At 41.6% G+C, this 23,055-nt stretch overlaps 1 protein-coding gene across 1 annotated transcript in view; it reads left to right on the top strand.

Annotated features, from left to right (window-relative positions):
- Positions 1-23,055, top strand: part of SLC6A11 (solute carrier family 6 member 11) — a 174,503-nt gene that overhangs the window by 88,647 nt on the left and 62,801 nt on the right. Inside the window, exon 6 of the mRNA XM_036737659.1 lies at positions 8,855-8,989. Within this exon, the coding sequence (XP_036593554.1) occupies positions 8,855-8,989 (135 nt within the window). The remainder of the gene's footprint in view (positions 1-8,854; positions 8,990-23,055) is intronic.

Raw genomic sequence — 23,055 nt, 5'->3', positions numbered from 1 at the left:
AACAACAATAACTAGAATTTATATAGCACTTTAAGATTTGGAATGCATTTTACAAATATTATCTCATTTTATCCTTGCTACTATGCTGGGAGGTAGGTGCTATTATTATCCCAATTTTACAGATAAGGAAACTGAGGCAAACAGGTTAAATGACTTGCTCAGAGTCATACAGCTTAGACAAATTTTGAACTTGATTCTTTTTGACTCCAGGTCCAGTTCTCTATTAACCATGTTATCTAATAATGACAACAATAAGGATAAGAACCAGGTTGTTTTTTTTTTTTTTAACATAGGGAACTCCTGGTTGAGAAAACTCCCCCTACCAAAGCAGATTGTCCTCTTCTCTGTAACTTACCGTTTTAGGGTGTTACCTAGACCACCTTGGTTAGTTGAGTTGCCTAGAGTCACACAGCCAGCATAGGTCAGAGGGATAACTTGAAGCCACATCTCTTTGGCTTCAAGGCCAGTCTTCTATCCACTGTGCCTTACTACCTCTCAATAACAAAATCATGACTTCTTCAAAGGGATGAGGGGAAAGGGGAAATTGCAAAGTAGGAAAATGCCAGCCAGGGTGATACGTAGCAATGCTGTGAAATTGGATTCTGATACCTGTATTCCAGTCGGTGTGAGACAGCTGTTCCTAAGAGTGAAAGAAATAGATGAGGTGACATAAGATTGTGGGTTGGCCTTACTCAAAATAATCATGATGACATGGAGAACATTGAAACAGATGAAGCTCATTTGTAATTTGGTGAGCTTTTTTGAGGGCAGAGATGAGATTTTGCTTTTCTTTGTATCTCCAGTGCTTAGCACAGTGCCCGACACAGAGTAAGTGCTTAACAAATGCTTGTTGACAGTATGACTAATACCTCAAGAAGGCAAAGGACATTAGAACAAAAACACTTGTACCCCACCTGCTGAAAATATTCTGCACAGCTGGAATTGGCCATAAAAGTGAGCAAATCTTGAATGCACATGAAAGGGATTAAAGGCATAAATATCTTCATCACATGCCAGCAACAAAATTGGAACTAAATCTTAGCAATTATAGGCAGGGGATTCATACTGCTTTTTGTCAAAGGTAGCCCCAGGCTACACAAAAATGTATTGTGAACAGGTAAGAACAATCATAAGAAATAAACCTCATCCCTAAATTGAGATTAGATGGGGAGGGGGAAGATGAAATCAAGGAGCTATGAAAATTTAGCTTTGAAAATCTTCACTTAATGCAAATTCCAGAAATTCTACTTAATTATGAAAAGGATGACAAAAAAATTATATGCATGGCTCAAATAATTTTGAAGGAGAGATGGGCATCCTTAGACAGGAATTTCAAAAATGTCTTTTTTTCAGTTTGACATCCAACTAACAGATACAAAACAGAGTAATTTTTAAAAGCTATCATTTGCTTTAACCATCATAAACCACCTCATTCTTAGACAATATTTGAAAGACCATGTAAAAATATCTCACGATCTTCATAATAGCAGTATATGTGGTGACTGTTGCCATGGTGAGAATCACAAGAAGGATGGCAAAAACTATCCGGGAATACTCCCAAGGACAATTGTGAACTACCCCCATGGCAAAAGCATTTTGAGAAATCTAGTAAAGACTTGTGGAGGATACTGAAGGATTAAATCAAGAGCGAGCTCATTTGTGCAGTAGAAAATTTGAATGTTGTATTGCCCAATTAAAAGGTACAAAAAAGAAATGTGTGGGATGGAATCTGGAAAAGAAAATTATTGAAATTCTTGATTCTCATAGTCAGCAATTAAAAGCCAAAGACAAAAGGTTGAAATGAATGGTAAAAGTAGCCCAAAGAACAACATTTCAACCCCAACCAGAAACTTTATTACAGTAGATTGAGAGGCAAGGAAATCAGAGGAGAGAGAGAACCCTTGCAGGAGGAAAAGAAATGCCTACTCATCTCTATGGTCACCAGAAAGCCAGTTCAACAAAAATGCAAGTTGGATCAAAGAATAAATAGAAGGTTTCCACACCAATCATATAATTCATAACTAAATAATTATGTCAGCGGGGGTTGCAGTGGTGACTAGGTTCTCTGCAAAACTGAAAGTGGCCAGGCCACATGAAATCCATAGTTATTGGCTCAAATGCTTCAGATGGTGTATGTTTACTAGCAAAGTCCCAACTCCCTGCCATATAATAAGCCATATTTCACCTTCCTTTTTTATTATAATTTATTTTTAACATTTTTTTTTAAATTTTAAGTTTCAAATTGTCTTCCTCCTTCCAACCCCTCCCTCACCTACTGAGAAGGCTAGCAATATGATACCATGTTATCAGGAAGACACATGAAAGGAACTAAAGGCATGAATATTTCTCTCACATTCCAGTGACAAAATTTGGAAATAAATCTTACCAGTTATTGACAAGGGCTTCATACTGCTTTTTATCAGTGATAGGTTATACATAGCAAATCATGGAAAACACATTTTAGCCATGTCACAAAAACCAAGAAAAAAAGAAAATTATATTTCAATTTGCACTCAGAGTTCATCAGTTCTCTCTAGAGAGAGAGATAGCAATTTTCATCATGAGTCCTTCTGAATTGTCTTGGATCATTGTATTGATCCAAGTCAGCCAAATCTTTCCCAGTTGATCATCATTACAATATAGCTGTTACTGTGTACAATGCTCTCCTGGTTCTGCTCACTGTACTTTGCATTAGTTTATGTAGGTCTTCTTAGGTTTTTCTGAAACCATCCTCCTTGTCATTTTTAATAGCATGATGTTGTTCCATCACAATGATATGGCACAACTTTTACGGGCACTCCCCAATTGATTAGCAATCTCAATTTTCAGTTCTTTGCCACTACTAAAAGAACTACTACAAATATTTTTGTACATATAGGTCTTTTTGTTTTTTTCTTTTATCTTTTTTGGGATATAAACCTAGTACCAGTATTGCTGGGTCAAAGGGTATGCACAGCTTTATAGCCCTTTGGGCACAGTTTTCAATTCTTCACCAGAATGATTAAACTGGTTCACAATTTCACCAACAATGCATTAGTCTACCGATTTTCCTACATCCCTTCTAGCATTTGTCATTTATGATAGGTGTGAAGTAGTATCCCAGAGACATTTTAATTTCTATTTCTCTAATAAATAGGGCAATTTTTTCATATAACTATAGAGAGCTTTGATTTCTTCTTCTGAAAACTGCCTGTTAATACCCCTTGATCACTTATCCATTGGGGAATGACTCTTCTTTTTATATATTTGACTGTTTCTTACATACCTGAGAAACGGTTTTTATCAGAGAAATTTACTGTAGAAATTTTTTATTTTACTTCATTGACTATGGTACCTTTTAGCAAAACGTAGTTTCCATGATTATCACTTTTAATTAGTTCTATTTTTGCTTTTACTTTGTCTGAGATCATGATTGCTACCCCCTGTCTTTTTTTACTTCAATGGAAACATAATATTCTGTTGCAGCCCTTTATTTTAACTCTGTGTGTATGTTTTTCTGTTTCAAGTGTGTCTCTCATAAACAACATATTGTTGGATTCTAGTTTCTAATCCGTTCTGTTATCTGCTTCTGTTTTATAGGCAAGTTCATCCCATTCATATTCACAGCTATGATTAATAACTGCATATTTTCCTCAATCCTGTTTTCTCTTGCTCATTCTTCCCTCTTTCTTTTTATCCTGTCCCTCCTTGAAATAGATTTCATTATCCAACTGAAAGTGTGTATATAATTTCCTCTTTGAACCAATTCCAATGAGAGTGAAGTTCAAGCATTGCTTGATATCCACCCACCCCCCATTTCTCCACCACTATAAAAGTTCTTCCTCTTGTGCCTGGTAATCTTCTCCATTCTTTCTTTCCCTCCCTGCTCCTCCCAGGGCATATCTATTTCTCATCCCTTCATTTTTTTGACATCATCCCAATATAATCTACTTACACCCATGCCCTCTATCTACTTAGATGCCTTTGGATTACCATAATTATGATAAAGTTTTTTGGAGTTACCTGTATCATCTTCTCATGTAGGAATGTAGAAAGTTTAAATTTAATGCATCCCTTATGATTGTTTCATGTTTGCCTTTTATGCTTCTCTTGAGTCTTGTATTTATATGCTAAAAATATTTTGGTGTATATGAGGCCTTTATTTTTGTCACTGACCTCCCTGACCCTGACCGCCAGCAGTAGAATGTCTAGGCCAAAGGGCATTTTAGTCATTTTCAGAAACTGAAACTCGAAGTTACTATGTGATTCACCTATGATCACAATCTAAGAAGAATTAAGGGGCATTTTTCTGTAATGGATGCATTTCCTACTCTGAAGTTTTGATGCAAATATTGTAGGGTAAGGGAGTATGTAATCCAACCTGATCTAGCTTTATATAGGTTTCTATTTGCTCAGAGTCTGATGGGATCAGACCACAGGTGCTATCTGATCTAGGCTGCCATTAACTTGTTATTTTCTCTCCCTAAACAGGGATTAGGGCCCAGTCCAGAGCCAAGAATCTGTCACTGTGACAGCTGGTGGGCAGAGAACCAGCCAGGTTTGCTTACGTTATAGGTAGACAGCTGTAAGGCCCACCCTCACCCCCCCCTCCCAGAGAGTGGAAGCTGTCCCCTTGTGTTAGAGACTCAAAAAGACATGAAGAGTCTGGGGGCATTTAGGGGGATTTTCTCACTCTCCTGGCTCATATCCAGCACCTAGGAAAGCAAAAAAAAATACATACTGGACATCTCTCAAGATGACTCCCCTCCTGTGAGCTCATAGATCATGATCTTATAGGAGTGGGACTCTTTGAAAGAAAGAAAAACAGACAGCCCAGAGCATAAGAACTATCCAGTGGACAACCCTATCTGGGCTCTCCCATGGGTGTTTGCAATGAGGCCCAGCTTATCCTCTAATGCGAACTTTCCTAGATTTCCCTTCTACAGAAGGGGGAAAACTTTGGCAGGGACAGTTAGAGTCCTAGTAATGTGATCTCCCCCCTCCCCCCAGATCAGGAGGGTTTGACTTTGTGCCATGGATCCCTTGGGCAGTCTAGTAAAACCTACAGAGATCTTCTCAGAATCATGTTCTTAATTCATAAAACAAAATATGTGGACTTTCAAAAAACCCAATTATGTTGACATACAGTTATTAAAAACAAACACACAAAAACAACCCACAGGTTAAAAATTTCTGCAAGGCTTTCCCTCCATGCAATTATTCTTTCCTTTCTATATCTAGCCACACAAAAGTTTGCTCAGGCAGCAGGGTCCCCTGTCGATAAATCTAAGTTCAGATCAATCCATCCATTTGTCAGCGAGCATTTATTAAGCATCTACTGTATGCCAGACACTGCACTGGGTACTGTACCTAGAAATACCAAAGTGAAACAATCCTTGCCCTCAAAGAGTTTGCATTCTATCTAGACCATATGTCTAAATATAAATATGTAAAAATAAATAAAGGCAAGGTCTTTGGCTGGGGAAGGCAGTAGCAGCTGAGAGATTAGGAAAGGTCTATGTAGGTGGTGAACTTCAAAGGTGACCATAGACAGATAAGTGTGATTATGCATCTTGATAAAGGATATATAACACTGTTCTGTGAGGTAGGTGCTATAAGTATTAGATCGCCATTTTAGAGATGAGAAAACTGAGCTTGGGTACCATAGTCACACTACTTATAAAGAATGATAGCTTTGATTTTATGACAATTTTTCAGAACTAGCTTTAGAAAATAGGGGGGCCTGGGAAGGTGTACCCAGAGTATGGGGGGAGAAAGGCCAGGCCAGGGTAAAGATAAGTAAGTATGGTGGAGGGAGCTTGGAGCCCCTGGTAGGCCTAGTTTGGAAGGAGAAGTAGCTGGGAAGAAAATGGCTAGGAAGAGTTGCAGGTAAACCACTTGGCAAACCTGAAAGCACCATGTGAATATCAGCTTCTTCTTCAGTTTCTTCTCATATAAAACAAGACTAAACAGGATGCCCATTAAAGACATAGGATCATACCCTTAGAGCTAGTTGGGTGGGACCTCAGAGTTCATAGTATCATCCCCTTAACTTATTTTACAGATGAAGAAACTGAGTCCCAGAGAAGGTAAATAACTTACCCAGGATAAGACAGGTAGTAAGAGGCAATTAATTAACAAGCATTTATTAATTATCTACCATGTGAAAAATAGAACTAAATCCTTTCCAGCTTCAACCGTTTATAAGTGTCCCTCATAAAATCCTAGTGCTTAAGAGCGGGGAGGGATCTTAGAAGCCACCTTGTCTAAGCCCTTCATTTCACAGGTGTGGGAACTGCAGTCCAGGAAGGGAAACTAATTTGTTCTAGGTGACACAGTAAATTAACAGCCCAAATGGGAGGCTAGAACCCAGGCCTTTCTAAAACCCTTGACTCCCACCCCCAGCCAGTTTTTGGAGCTGTCCAGCCTTGAGAGTTTCTTCCATCGGTCAGTCAGGCTGCCTTCTGAACTCTGCGGCTGTGATTAGCTGGTTCCATAATTCAGAAAGCTAGCTTTCTAATTAGTCCAATTGTTCCAGCAAGTTGGTGAGGACAGGCATGACTACTTTTTTGTGGCCTTCCCAAAGCTTAGACAACAGCCCTGCTATGAAATCGCTGTGAGCTGGAAGAAAGGGGAAGGGGGAGACCACAATTCCAAGTATTGGTATGTAAATGAGCAATTAGGGTCAATTAAAACAGGATACAGTATAATTACCACCAATTGTGCTAACCTTTCTATTCACCCGGACTTGACCTATGGGAAAGGAAAAGCCAACAATAGGAGAAACTCCTTTTCTTCCCCCAGGGGCCTGTTTGGAGCAGTTTACACTTCATTTAACTAGGACTCCAGGGACCTAACAGATTAGTCTGCAGGGTCAATTTTTCCCCTCAGAGGACCTGAGTTATACCACTGGGCAGAGAGAGGTCAAGGTAAAGCCAGGCTTGAGGGTAACTTGTCAAAGACTCCATTGTCTTTGCATTAAACTGTGCATGCATAATTTATCATAATGCTTGGAGTTCAAGGACTGGCTGTTAGGATACAATTCCCGGCAGGGCCTCAGCTGCTTAGGAAATGGTGAAAGGCTTTGGAGCTGGAACAAGCCTTAGAGACCATCTGGCCCAACCCTATCCTTTTACAGACAGGGAAACAGGTCCAGAAAAGGAAAGCGACCTGTCGCGAGGCCATGAAGTGAGGAAGAAACCAATAAGAAGTTCGAACCGAGTTCTTCATCCAAATCCAAGCCCTGCTTCCTACAGGAAACCTTTTGTAATTGCTGGTATTTCTCTTCTCTTTCCCCTCTTTCCAGTCTCTTTGTATTTATTTCATATTTACTTGCTGAGTCCATATTATTTTCCCCCAATAGAATGTAAGCTCATTAAGGGCAGAAATTATTTCATTATTTTTGTTCTATATCCTCAATACTTAGTATAGTGCCTTGTATGCAGTAGGAACTTAATACATGTTTGTTGAATTAAATTCATAGCATCATAGAATCTATGCTTACAAGTAAAATGGACGTGAGAGTCCATCTAGTTCAACCCCCTTATTTGTATATATCAAACCTTTAAGGTCTATGGAGCTCAATCTATGAAATTAAGATTCTGTGACTAGAATAACTCTCCAATACTTGTTTGTGTGATGCAATGCAAAAAGCACAGGACTCAGAGTTGAAAAGAATTTGGTTCCAGGTTTAACTTTGATATTTGCTAGCTGTATGACCCTGGGCAGCTATCTTCTTCCCTCTGAGCATCCATTTCCCTATCTTTAAAATGGATTATTGGAGGAGGAAAGCACTGTGTTAACCTCTAGGTGCTACATATTAATATGACTTTTTCTAATTAGTCCAATTGTTCCAGCAAGTTGGTGAGGACAGGCATGACTACTTTTTTGTGGCCTTCCCAAAGCTTAGACAACAGCCCTGCTATGAAATCGCTGTGAGCTGGAAGAAAGGGGAAGGGGGAGACCACAATTCCAAGTATTGGAATTATCTTGGTCAGGCAGATGTTATTTGTGGTATAATAGAAACAGAGGTGTTTCAAGGAAAAAGGGCAACTGTCAATAAATAGCTATGGCTTTGGGCAAGGCATTTAATTTTTCTGGGCCTCAGTAAAATGAAAGGGTGAGACTAGATGACCTCCTTTAGGTCTCATCCAGCTCTAACATTCTAGGATTTTAAGTAAAGTGGAAGCTAAGGGAAACAAAGGCGACCTGGAGTTCAATAACCCCTCCTTATAACATACTCTCCTACATGAAATGGTTTCTGCCCCACCTTTGAATCTTAACTTCTCCAGACTAAACATCACCAGGTTCTTCAGCCAATCCTCATATGGCATGGGTTGAAGTGCCTTCCATTGTCTTGTTTCCCTCTGCATGCTTTTCAGTTTATTGGTCTTTCCAAAATGGTGGTGTTCAGAACAGAACAAGATAATTCAGCTATGGTAAGACCAGCGTGGATTACAGGAGGAATGTCACCTCCTCATTCCTGGAAGTTCCTCTCTTAAAGCAACCCTAAATCTCACTAATTGTCTTGGCTTCCACAGACCACTTTCATGGATTTTTTTCTTCCCTTTTGGTTAAGTGGAATATCCAGTTAGCTGTCAAAACAAATCATTTTGGATATTAGAACTTCGATATTCCTCCTGGGATCTTTTCATCCGGAGTTGAAAAACATTCAGGTTGAGTTGGAGGCTACCAATGAGGGAATGAGATGATTGATAAAAATGAGTTTGTTTCATAGACTGGTCTCTGGTTGCCCTCTCTCTCCTCAGGGCTATGATTCAGTTACAAGATGAAGATTCCTCCTTCAATGAGCTTTCTTGAATTAAACTTTTGGAGAAAACAAAGCCTTCCTGATTTCTTTGCTTCTCTTGGACAGGTCGTGTACGTCACTGCCACCTTCCCCTACATCATGCTTCTGATTCTTCTTATTCGAGGGGTAACGCTGCCTGGAGCTTCTGAAGGGATCAAGTTTTACCTCTACCCTGATATCTCTCGGCTCTCCGATCCCCAGGTAGGCTTTGCTCGTCAGCTGGCTTGTCCCAACCTTCCTCTCACTCACTTGGTGACTTTGGACACGTGACTCCTTCTGGGACCTTGCTTTCCTTATCTGTAAAAAAAAAAGAGAGATAGGAGAAAATGATCTCTTCAAGCTCAGAAGTTCCATAGAATCTGTACTATAGAAATAAAACATAGGTATAGAGAAACCTGTTCATTTGGATCACAAACCAGTGGCCTAAACTCCATGGCCGACTCAGTAGTATAATATCTGAATTATGCAGTAACTAGGAGAAAGTAAATAGTTATAGGGTTAGAGATTTAGAGCTAGAAGGGACCTTGAAGGCCATTGAGTCTAACCAATCCTCCTCATTCTACCGATGAGGAAACTGAGGCAAACAGCAGTTAAGTGGCTTGCCCAGGGTTGCACAGCTAGTAACTGAGGCAGAATTTGAACCTACTGTGTCACCTAGTCTTCCAAACCAGAATCTATACAACGTTGGCAAGTATTCTTCCAACTTTAAGATTCTAGGTCTAGGTCAAGGATGAAGTTCCAAGTGCTACCCAGTCACTCCTAAATATTTAGGTGTACGTGGTATAAGGAATAGACAGGAATTAGTGTGATGTGGTGAAAAGACCCAAGCTGAGTCCTGACTTTGCCGCCAACTTGCTAGATGACCTTAGCTGGTCATTTTTACCTCTAGGAGACTCAATTTCTGCCCCTGTAAACTGAGGGAATTGGACTAAATGATCATTGACAGAATTAGATGGAACCTCTGAGATTTTAAGTCCAACCCACTTGCCTTCATGTACTCAGTCTGTGTTTCAGTCAAACTGGCCTCCATGCAGTTCCCAAGATTCAACATTCTATCCCCAGTGTCTCTGGCCTCTGCACTGGATGCCCATCCCCTTGCATCCTCATCTTCTTCTCTTGACTTGTCTAATTCCCTCTCAGACTCTGCTCAAAAGCCATCTCCTACAAGAGGCCTTGCCAGATATTCCCAATAGTGAATTTCCCACGCCACCCCACTCCACCATCAAAATTCCTTTTTTATTTATCTTGCATTTGTTTTGCATGTTCTTATCTGTGTAAATGTTGCTTTCCCTCATTCTAAAAGCTTTAACACTCTACATAAAATGTAAGCTAGCTGAGAGGAAGGGCTATTTTCTTTTTTGTCTTTGTATTCTCAGAGCCTGCCATATAGTAGGCCACAAATGACATCCAGTCAAAGTGAATTCACTTGAATTGAACATCAGTGATAAAAGGCATCTAGCCTCTGCTGAAAGATTCCACAGCAGTTCATTCTAGCTCAAGGATTTTTAAAACTCTCTGTCAGTGTTAACTAAGGTCACAGCACGTAAACAAGATTTCCATTTGGCTGGGACCTCAGTCAGGAGCTCTCCCTCCCCATAGCTGATAAGCTGTAAACAGCCCTTCAGGAACAGAAGAGGAACATCAGCCTGGAAAGGACCTTTGAGGTCATCTTGCCCGAGCCCCTCATTGGGAACAGAACTGAAAGACAAATAAAATCCACCATGCAGGTTGTGTGCTTCGGACAGTTAGATGGTGACATTCAGGGCTGGAACGGCAGCTTAGCAACACATGTCAGAATGCATCTTGTTCAAGCCTCCCCCTCAGTCCAGGCAACCGTGAAAGGTTGTAGCCAGAGTACATCTGTGCTCACATTAGACAGTTGGAGGAGTCTTGTAGGAACTGCCTCACAGCTTTGGATTACCTGAGGCTACTTCCAGAGATGCATTGAGAGGCTAGAGAATCATGTTAGCAATGGATGGGAGATTTTCACAAAAAAAGCAAGGGACACAACCAAGAATTAAAAAGCAGCAGATGCAGGGGCTTCATTCCTAGTCTTCTTCCTCTCAACCATATAGCAGGATGTAATGGAAAGAATACTAAATTAGGAGGCAGGGGATGTGGGTTCAAGACCTACATCTTGACCTTAGACTTTTCAAGTCAGTCAACTCAACAGCAATTAACAGCGTCATCAATAATGATGCATTAAATTAATTTGTTGACAAACCAATAGTCAATAAACATTTACGAAGCATCTATTATGCGCCAGGCACTGTGCTAAGTGCTGGAAAGACAAATATGAAAAAGAAAGATAATCCCTGCCCTTGAGGAGTTTACAATCTAGTGGGGAGAAGACAACACATAAGAGAAACCTGGAAGGCAATAGGGGAAAGGTACCTGGCACACAGACATGGAGGAGAACCAAAGATATCCAGAATGAGCGCAGCCAGGTTTAGAAGTCTGATGAGATGTCAGTCCTGTTTCCCTCCTTAAATGGAGGACTCTATGGTTCCACTCTCCAATCAGAGGAGCAAAGGGTACTGAGAAGGTCTGAGTTGTTGCTGTTGCTGTGATTGTTCAGTTGTGTCTGACTCTTTGTGACCCCATTTGGGGGTTTCTTGGCAAAGATACTGGAGTGGTTTGCCATTTCCTTCTCCAGCCCATTTTACAGATGAAGAAACTGAGGCAAACAGGGCTAAGTGACTTTCTCAGGGTCACACAGCTAGAAGCATCTGAGACCAGATTTGAATTCATGAAGATGAGTCTTCCTGACTCCAGCCCAGCCACTCTATCCACTGAGCCACCCAGCTGCCCCAGGTGTGAGTAGCAAGGCTAATTGAATCTTGCAAGGTGATGATATTTCCAATGATCAGTTTATTGCGAGTGTGCTGTTGGAGAAGCCAAAGAAGACCAAAATGAGTGTACCTGGGTGGGAACTGGGTTTCCTCATCTGTAAAATGAGGAGGTTGGAGTAGATGTCAGTAGAATGAGCATAGGTTCTGGGGTGAGAGGATTGAAATTCAAATCCCTCCCCTGACACTTATGACCTATGTAACCTTGGGCAAGTCACTTAACATCCTTGGCCTCACCTTCCTCATCTACAAAAAGAGGAGGTTGGTCTAGTTAGCTTCTGAGGCCCCTTCTGCCCTTAAATCTATGGTATAGTGCATCATCTCCAGATTATTAGGGCAATAAATGCCTAACCTATAGCTTATTCTGTCTGGGGTCTTCTCCACCACCATCTCTCACCATAATCTGGACCCCTTCCCTGCTCCTGATCACCTCCTTTGGAGATTGGGGAGATCATCGTCAAGTTTCAAAGCTACAAGAGGTCAGCTAGTCCAACTCTTGTGTTTTACATCTGGGGACCACAAGGGGGCGCAGTCCAAAAGCTCCTTATTTACTAATAAGGTTACCGCATGTGTTAGCAAGGTTATCACTGGTGATACACATGCTGGAGAAGTTAGAAACCATTGACTTCTATTTGGTTAGACATAGTATGGAACAATGGAAAGAAGCTCGTAGTGTTAGAAGAGCTGGGTGCAAACCCTGCTTCTGCTGCTTAGTACTCATATAATTTGGTCAAATCACCTCTGTGGACCTCACTTTTCTTGGAATAGGGGACATTTAAAGTTCCTTCCAGTACTCTGAACCTATTATGAACTGAAGGATTATCTGTGGATTTGCATTACCCATAAACATCTTCCCTCTCTGGTCCCACATTCAGTGACCAAGGATAATTGAGAGTTGGCTAAGAAAGTAGGGCAAGACTGCTGCTTGGCATCAATACTTTATCAGGGGAAAGAAAATCACAGTTAAAACTTCCATAGGAATCCAGTATTGCTTCTTTTAATGGAGTTCTCAATTTAGCAAGTCCAGATGCTTGTGTTGAATAAGAAGTCTGTCTTGTTTTTTTTCAATTTGTTCATTCAATTGTACCAACAAAGGAAAGTTTGATGAAATTGTAACTGGGCCTGGTAAATCTCTCTAACAAACCCTGAGCGTTTGGCTGGGGCTGGGAGCACACGCAGAACAAGGCAATGGGAAAAATGATGGATTTGAGATCAGAGGCTCTGGGTTTGAATTCTGTCTGCGCCACTTACTAACTCTGTGACCTGAGACAAACAGGTCACTTTCCTTCTTCTCTGGGTCTCAGTTTCCTCATATCTTAAATGTCAGGGTTGGACTAAATCAGAGCTTCTTAACCTGGGCTCCATGAACTTACGTCTGTGTATACCCCCACCCTCCCACACACAAATGCACATATGTGTACTCCATACATGCGTATTTATGTAAATCTAGACTCAGACACTAGCTGTGTGACTCTGCGCAAGTCATTTCACCTTGTTTACCTCAGTTTCTTCATCTGTAAAAATGAGCTTGAAAAGGAAATGTCAAACCACTCCAGTATCTTTGTAAGAAACTCCCACATGGGGTCAGGAAGAGTCAGATATGACAGAAAGTACTCAACACCAACACCAGCCTGTGAGCTCCAAGAAAAGTAGCTTCCCAGACCCTACTACAGTGCTCTATACACATCAGGTACGTCAAATGTTAACTATTCATTGAACTGATACCTGGCATTCCACAGTTAGTGGTTCATTCTTTAATTTATAGGTAGGTAGGTAGATAGATAGATAGATAGATAGACAGACAGATAGATAGATACATAGATAGATAGATAGATAGATAGATAGATAGATAGATAGATGGATGGATAGATAGGTAGATAGATAGATAGACAGATACATAGATAGATAGATAGATAGATAGATAGATACATAGATAGATAGATACATAGATAGATAGATACATAGATAGATACATAGATAGATAGATAGATAGATAGATAGATAGATAGATAGATAGATAGACAGATAGATACATAGATAGATAGATACATAGATAGATACATAGATAGAAAGACAGAAAGAAAGATAGATAATAGATAGACAGATAGATACATAGATAGATAGATAGATACATAGATACATAGATAGATAGATACATAGATAGATAGATAGATAGATAGATAGATAGATAGATAGATAGATAGATTGATTTCAGGGCTGATTCTCCTAATATGAAGTTGGGAAAAGTGACTGAGCATTTCTTCTTGTCACCAGTAAGGTTGCCATGGTCAAAACTTTAAAGAGACAGACGGACAGAGAGAGAAAGAGAGGAGGAGGAGGAGAGAAAGAAAGAGAGAGAGATGAAAAGGAAGGAAGACAAAAAGAAAGAAAGGAAGGAAGAAAAAGAAATTAAATGAAATGAAATGAAAAAAGGAAAAGGAAGGAGGAACTTAAGTCATAATTTGATAGATTGGTTAGAGGGTTCTCACATCATTTCAAACCACCACATGTGGATTAAATGCTTATGGTGGGCAGGCCACTACATTAGGCATTGACCATACTGCGTTATTTCAATGTGATCTCATCATTGTGGTCATTCCCTCTAAAAGAACAGATCTTGCCAGTATATCCATTCCATGTAACTCTCATCCATATCCTTCCATAAAGTCACCTCAAAGGATCCACTCAGTGCAGTTGTTGAAGGCTATCCTTATGCTCTTTTGACATTATATAGATACTAGAGAAGTATATGGACTGTCCATCAGTTATCTTCTGCCCTCTGTACCCATCATCTTTTCTAGTGATACATCTCTCTGACATTGTTTATTAGTCAATAAACATTTATTTAGTATCTCCTACATACCAAATCCTGTATTAGGCACTGGGAGAGAAAAATAATATAAGCCTTGCTTTCAAGGAGCTGATACTCAGTTGGGAAAGAAATGTCCACATGTAGATATATACAAAATAGATGCCAGGTAATTGGAAGCAACTGGATAAGATATCGAAAAAGACTTCTCATAGCAGATAGTGCTTGGGTGGAGTTTTGGAGGAAATCCAGACCTCTGAACAACTGAGGCAAAGAAGGCGTACATTCCAGGCTAGCAAGAAGGTTAGCTAATCCTTTTCCTACTTCTTAAGCCTTTGCAATGTGTCTTTAAACATCTCTCTATTACTCTCTGGAGTAATGGAAAATCTCTGGGTTCTCAAATTAACTTCTTCAAGGACTGTAGTTTTCTAAGACTCTCAGCCATGCAACAGTATTGCAAGGATATGAGTGCTTAAAGGTTGAAGACAAATAAAGCATGTATTAAATACTTACTGTTTACAAAGCACTTTGCTAAATGCTGAGTAAGTGAGAGAGTCCTTGCCCTCAGTGTGCTTACCCTCTAATGGGGGAAGACAAAACATAGGTAGGAACTAGAAAGTAGAGGTGGGGAGGACCCATGTAAGGCCACAGTGAGGAAGCTCCCGGGGAGGCGACTCAGAAGCCTGGGCCATGGCATGATAAGAGAAAAGATCACTTATCAGAGTCTGAGATTCTGGCGGAAGGAGATGAGGATGACATGGTGAGGAGAATGCCGGGAAGGGAAACTCTGAAACAAAGGCACTGGGGGTTACCAACATAAAAATGAAGTGATCTCTCTTCTTAAGAAACTTACATTCTACTGGGGGAGGGTGTGGTAAAGGGAGTTAGGGCACAGAATGTTTATATATACCAGATGAGATAGATAGATAGATAGATAGATAGATAGATAGATAGATAGATAGATAGATAGATGGATGGATATATGGATAGAGAGATGGATGGATAGATGGATAGAGAGATGGATGGATATATAGATAGAGTAAAGAAAAGACCCAGGCAAAGAGATCTCTGACAATTTGAAGATGGGGAGAACATATTTGTTTGGGAGAGATAAAAGAGGTTGCCCTTGATTTAATCCTTGAAAGGAGAGGACAATTCTGAAAGATAGAGCTAAGGAAGGCTCAACTATACATAGAGGCAAGGAACAATTAGGAGTTCAGTTTGTCTGAAACAGAGAATGTGAGCAGGCGAATAACAGTGAAGGGAGGCTAAAAAGGCAGAAGCAGTTAGCAGAGGGCTTTATATGAAAGCTGAGATGGTGGTATTTTTCCTAGGGCTACCACCACCATCCGCACTCATACCCATAGCCCCATCCAATCTAGTACAATTTTTAGATGTTGGCAAAAGCTAAATGCCACCTCATTTCAATCAGATCATAGATCCTTTATGGGCAACCAGCTTCCATGATAACAGTATCAACAAATCCAGTCAATCAAGAAGAACTAATTAAGCCCCTACTGTGTATCAGTCACTAGAGGCACACAAACAAATATGAAATAGTCCCTGCCCTCAAGGAACTTACATTCTATAGGGGGAGACATGTATATATGTAAGTATATGCTATATATATATATATATATACATATATATATATATATATATATATATATTCAAAGACAGGAATGCTGAGGTGGACATGAGGAGGGGGTGCATTCCAGAATGGGGTGATGGGGAAGAGAAGGAAGTGGGGCAGTCAGCACAAAGGGTCAGAGACAGAAGCTAGAGGGTTCCATATGCCAGAAACAGAAAGAGGGCCACAGTGTGTTTGGAGAGGAGTAATGTAAAATAAAGCTGCAAATGTAGCTTGGAGCCAAACTGTAAAGGATGCTCCTACTTCTCTGGTTTCACAGAGTGAGAGGTAAAGCAAAAAGTTCATTGAATAGGAAGGACACTAGGGGGCTCAGTGGATAGAGTACCAGAGCTATGTTCAAACCCTTCCTCACTATGTGATCCTGGGTAAGTCACTTCTGTTTGCCTCAGTTTCCTTAAATTTAAAATGGGGATAACAATCCTAGAGTTGTTGTGAGAATAAAATGAAGGTAATATTTGTAAAGTGCTATGAAATCCTTAAAACACTATATAAGTGCTGGCTATTATTATTTTTAATGGAATTGGGAGATCTACGAGGTCCTAATCCTGGCTCTGCCCATAACTTGCTAAAAGTCATTTTCCTCCTCTAGGACCCCATTTCTTTATCTGTCAAATAGGGGAGGGGGATGTTACTGTTTATCTAAGGCCCCTGCAGTGCTACATCTGTGGCAGCCTCTCCCTCTGTCCATCCACCCCATACCCTCAATGGCCTAGTAAACAGGATTAGTGCCCTGGTGGGCTCTACTATTTACAGAGCAGAGTTGAGGGGGTGCACACACGAGTCTCTTAATTCCAGGGCAGCAGCTTCCACTCACTTCGATGACATCTTACAAGAGCTTCTGCCATGCCTATTTGCAGTATCATTAACATTTCTAAAGAAACACACAGTCACCAGGGCCCCGTTGCTACAGCTTCTGAGATGCTGCTCCCAGGCTGTTTCTTTAGCATGGGAAAATCCCTTCTTCCCTTAGACTCCTCAAGCCTCTTCAGAACCTCTGATGCATTCATCTTCCTTCAGGATAGATTAAGTGTTTAATCTGGGGTTTCAGATCTCATTTTCAGAGCTACCTTCGGCCAGTGGAAGAAGTTAAAAGGCAGTTAAAATAAATGGGTATAAATAAAGTCTCTGCCTTTGGGTGGCCTTCCCAAGCTGTGCTGAGTCAATTGTATAAGGGGAGACGGGCATGCCCTGGGAGAAGCTAAAAGTGAAAAAAACCTGGACAAAGGCATTTGGCACAGCTGAAAGAGTTAGGGAAGCTGGGTTCAGGTCTCTGATACAGTCATGTGATCTTGAGCAAAACATTGTACTCTCTGGGCCTCAGTGCTCTTTGTACAACAAGAGGATTGGACTGGCTACTCAAGGATCTGGAAAATCCATTCCTTCCCTGACATTCTGTGTTTTAGGTTCCCTCTCAGCTCTGACATACTGTGTTCTAAGGACCCTCCCAGCTCTGACATTGTGTTATAGTTTTCTTCCCAGCTCTGACATTCTGTATTCTAAGGACCCTCCCAGTTCTGATATTGTGTTATGGTTTTCTTCCCAGCTCTGACACTCTGTGTTCTAGGGTCCCTCCTATTTCTGACATTCTGTGTTCTAGGGTCCCTCCCAGCTCCAACATTCTGTGTTCTAGGTTCCCTCCCAGCTCTGATATTCTGTGTTCTAGGGTCCCTCCCAGCTCTGACATTCCATGTTCTAAGGGCCCTCCCAGCTCTGACATTCTGTGTTCTAAGGGCCCTCCCAGCTCTGATATTCTGTGACATTCTCTCCATCCCCCAGACCATCAGATACTCACCAATGTATAAGATGTCAGAAAACATAAGGTGCCTAACAAAGGGGACACTATGGTCCCCTCAGCAGTGGCAGCTCTGCCCTGGTTTCTCAGGGTGACTTAGAGCCAGTCCCTTTGCCTCCTAGCTCAGGCCCCTCCTCTATCAGAGTGGGTTAAGAATCCCAGGCCTGATCCCACTAACGGTTTATGCTTTAATAGCACCTTTCAATTCACAAAGCACTTCCCTCCCTCATGAGATGGATGGGTCCTGTAAGCATGATCACTACATATGATCATTCTGTAGATGGGGAAGCCGAATCTAAAAAAGAGATGAATTTGGGGGTGTTACACTTGGAGTCAGGGAGACCTGAGTTCAAAGTTGGCCTCAGAACTTACTAGTTGTATGACCACTGACAAGTCTGAGGCTCATTTCCTCACCTATAAAATTAAGGGATTCTTTAGATGTTCTCCGACCTTCCTTCCAGCTCTCAATCTATGGCCCTGAACTCCTCTGCCTCTGTGACTTTCTCGAGGACACATGGGTCGCGCAGTGGCTAGAGCACTGGGCTTGGAATCAGGAAGACTCTTCCTCATGAGTTCAAATTTGGAATCTGACACTCATTCGCTGTGTGACCCTGGGCAGGTCACTTCACCCTGTTTGCCTCAGTTTCCTCATCTGTAAAATGAGCCAGAGAAGGAAACGACAAACTGCTCCAGTATCCCTGCCAAGAAAACCCTAAATGGGGTCACGAAGAGCAACAGCAGTACTTGCTCAGGGTCCCGTGGTTAATACAGAACAGAGTGAGGGTCCATACCTAGGTTCTCTGATTCCAAATCCAAGGCTCTCTGCATAGCATTGTGATCCCTTTCCATAGCCCCAGCAAGGTGGGTAACACATACATCATCACCCCCATTTTATAGATGAAAATACTGAGGCCCAGAGCTACAGTCATGCAAGCTAGTGAGTGTCAGAGGTAAGATTGGAGACCATACCACTTCAAGTCCCAACGCTTTTCACTCCGCCATACTGCTTCTCTCAGGTCTAAGAAATGACTCTCATTGTTATTGCTATCTGGCCTCTAGGTAGAGAATTTCTCTGGGCCCCAAACACTTCTGGACAACTTTTCCCACAAATATGCAGGCTTCTTTCTGTAACTGCTAACAAAAGTCCTGCACACATACAGGGAAGAATCTGGGTCAGCAGTAGGGAGATCCCAGGATAGGAACTCTTTCCCTGTCACCTGAGCCCCTTGGAGGTAAAATGACTTGCCCAGGGTCACATAGTTAATAAGTATCTCAACAGGGATTTAAACCCAGGTCTCCTGACTCTAAGCCCTGAACTCTACCCATGACACCACAGTGCCCAGCATCCATATTTCAATAGTAGTATTAATATTCCTCCATTCCCTCCAAAGGGGAGCAGCAATGTGGGAGCAATCATGGGCCCAAATTGGCTTTTGGTCTTGCGCATTCAAGACTGGAGGAATCATTGTCCCTGTGCCTAAAGCGAGCGGCTTGAACCTCAGGCCTTTATTGTTGACTTAGTAAATTAAGATTTTCGTCAAGAAATGTGAAGCTCCACAGTGGCTGGATCTCTTTGTCTCTGTGTAGTTGGCATTCTGTGCTCCGTTATAACTTTCTAAACATCTATTTGTCTTCCCCATCGACTCTCTGGTAGCTTTCAAAGACAGAGTGCTCCTGCCTCGGGTTTTTTATATTCCGTCTTTTCAGCATGCTGGGGAGCTGTGTGGCCTCGCAGGCAGTCACATTCTCCCTGCTCCCCAGCCCTTCCACTCCCGCTCTTCATTGTGTTCTGAGTGTGTGTTTGGAGGGTGAGAACAGAAGGGACAGTCTCAATTCCAAAGCCTAAGGTCTGCTTTCCCATGGCATGACCCAGTCCCAAGGCTGGCCTCCTTGGCAGGATGGATGGAGAATAGCAAATCAAGCCCCACTCCTGAGGTTTCTGAACACACTGTGAAAACTATTCATGGCCAGTCCTTACTTAGGGGAATGTCTGAATTGTGAAACTATCACAGAGTAACACATCCAGTTGTGGAAACTGGCATCCCCCAATGTGTGTCAGATCTTCTAATGGATACCAGGTGCTAACCTTGAGCACAGAATCATAACATATTTTGCCATGGAATATTCATGACCCAGCATACTGTTATGTAGGATTGAGAATCCACAGGACAGGATGAATTTTTAGGACCTCTAGGGATCTAAGAAGAGAGGCTGTTTAATTTAAGACCCAATGTAGTATCTGTCCAAAATATATGTACTGAGAGACTAGTTCTATGGGCTATACATTTAACTGCAGGTGAGCCTCTGGACCATAGATTTGCTTCCTCCATTTGGTTTTATTTCCTGGGTGGACAGGACCCCTATGGCAGTCTGGTAAAACCTTCTCAGAATAATATTTTTTAATTCATAAAACACACACAATTATAAAGGAAACCAACTATAGTGGAACGCAGTCATCAGAATATTAAAAAAAAAAACACTAATGAAGCCCTTGGTTAAGAGCCCTCAGATTAGAGAATCTGTTTCCAGCTCCAACTGATGACAATCCTGCCATGTTACTAGTTGTTTCCTCTTGTTGAATGCCTGGCCAAGGCTGGTCTCTGACCTCATTCATCCAGTGTAATTAATTGCAGTCGCTTTTTCAGTGTAGAACTCCACAGTGACAGAAAGGCAGTTAACACTCCATCTTCACTCACTTCCTGAAAGCCCCTCAACGGGAAAGAAGTTGTCCTATCGATCTTGTTTGCCATCAGAATGCCTGATTAAATTGTCCTGGCCCTGATTTAATACTGGCCATGGGGTGACATTTTGTCATCAGTGTTTTTTGGAATTTTGACAGGACCTCACTTCTCTGGTACCTTGTTTGTAAAGCTTTGCTTGGCTACCACCCAATTGTATGTCCACAGCTTGGCAGGATTCCCTTGCACAAAGAAGCCCTTTCCAAGGCTCATGAGAGACCACACACACACACACACACACACACACACACACACAGAGTTTGTTTGAGGATCCCCACCTCTCCCAGCATGGTAAACAGTGTTGGCTTTGTAGGGGCATGTAGGAGAGAAGCTAGACCATTATAGTCATGATCATCACTCAAGTTTGAATTCTGTTTCAAGGTTCAATAACGTTCTTAAGCAAGTAGTGTATGTGTGACCATGATAATGCTTACTTTGCAGATGAAGAAATGGGCTTGGAGAGGCGCTTTGACCAATGCCTCATAGATAGGAAAAAAAAGATCCAGGGCTAAAGCCAGTGAACTTCCCAGTATGCCATACTGCCTCTGACTTTTGGTGACTTCCCTCTGCTCCTAGAAAGAGGATATTGTTCCAGAAGGACTATAGACAAACTGGCCTCCAAGAACACTAAAACCCTTTTATAGAGTTAGAGGTATGGACTGGCCTCGTGCTTTTGCTAATATAGGGAACTCCCAAGTGAAGTTATTCCTCCACCAATGTAGATTGAAACTAAAGCTATGAGCCTGTGGTCTTTGTACTTGCACATACAGATCCTTTAATTCTTGACTTTGATTTTTTCAGGGTATATACAGAGCTGGGATAGCTGAGTCAAAGGGTACGAATTGAACAACTTTTGGGGCATAGTCGCAAATTGCTTTCCAGAATGGTTAGATCAATTCACAACTCCATCAGCAGTGCATTAACATGCCAGTTTTCCCAAAGTCCTTCCTTCCTTTGTCATCTTTTCTCATCTCTGCCAGGCTGCCAGATTGCTTTGGTTTACATTTCTCTAATTGTTCATTATTTGGAGAAAAAAGGCCAAGGTCACTCACTGCACTCTGGACCATCATCAGTCATCTTGCCTTTTGTCTTATCTCTAGACTCCAGATTACTTTGGAGGAGAGAATGAGGTCACTAACTTTGCATAGCTCTCCCTCACTTCAGTCCAAATATTGTGGACTTAGTAAATTAAGATTTTCATCGAGAAATGTGAAGCTCCACAGTGGCTGGACCTCTTTGTCTCTGTGTAGTTGGCATTCTGTGCTCTGTTATAACTTTCTAAACATCTATTTGTCTTCCCCGTCAACTCTCTGGTAGCTTTCAAGGACAGAGCGCTCCTGCCTCGGGTTTTTTATGTTCCGTCTTTTCAGCATGCTGGGGAGCTGTGTGGCCTCGCAGGCAGTCACATTCTCCCTGCTCCCCAGCCCTTCCACTCCCGCTCTTCATTTCAGCATGCTGGGGAGCTGTGCGCCCTCACAAGCAGTCACATTCTCCCTGCTCCCCAGCCCTTCCACTCCCGCTCTTCATTGTGTTCTGAGTGTGTGTCTGGAGGGTGAGAACAGAAGGGACAGTCTCAATTCCAAAGCCTAAGGTCTGCTTTCCCATGGCATGACCCAATCCCAAGGCTGGGACTTCATTTTGCAAGACATCACCCCATGATGTCATTGGTCCTCTTCAAGAATGAAGGACGAACAATAACAAAGCATTGAGTCATTATGGGACTGGTTAAGATCATACAGCCTGTATTTGTCAGAGGTAGGACTTCAATCCAGATCTCATGCATGTCAAAGCTGTTCCAAGGTTATGTCTACAAGGCTATGTCTACTACACCCGAGGTATCAAATGCACAGCCCATGGCTTCATGTGCCCGCAACCCTATTAGGAAATAGTTAACAAAATAAATAAAAATAAAATAAACATAGGCAACATTACATTTGAAAACTAAGTCAATATACATACCACAGGGATTTTTATGTATAGTTTAGTGGCTGCCATTTCTACTTGAGTTTGAGATCACTGTACTATACTATGACTAAAAGCTTTGCAAGAAGTAATAAAATCTTAGGGTTAGTAGAGACCTTAGAAGTAATATTGTCCATTATTACATAGTGTCCAATATGGGGCACCCACCTCCTGAAGAAAGTCCTTTTCCAGCATCCTTGACAGCTTCTACTTGAACACTTCCAGGTATAGGGAGTTCACCCTCTCAGGAGGCAGACCATTAATCAGACAGCGTAATAAGGAAGTTCATTCTTACATTGAGCTAAAAGCTGCCTCCTCCTCTTTGGAAATGCTACCCACTTCTAGCTCTGTCCTCAAGCACCCACTCCCCCCCACCCCTTACCCTGGACAAATATAAGCCCCTTTCTGTCTATGACACAGATGTTTAGAAACAGCAATCATATGATCTTCCTCCCCTTTCACCCTG

This window comes from Trichosurus vulpecula, chromosome 9, assembly GCF_011100635.1.
Source record: "Trichosurus vulpecula isolate mTriVul1 chromosome 9, mTriVul1.pri, whole genome shotgun sequence".
NCBI lineage: Eukaryota > Metazoa > Chordata > Mammalia > Diprotodontia > Phalangeridae > Trichosurus > Trichosurus vulpecula.
Note: the sequence above shows the minus strand (reverse complement) of the source record. Positions and strands in the feature narration are given on the sequence as shown.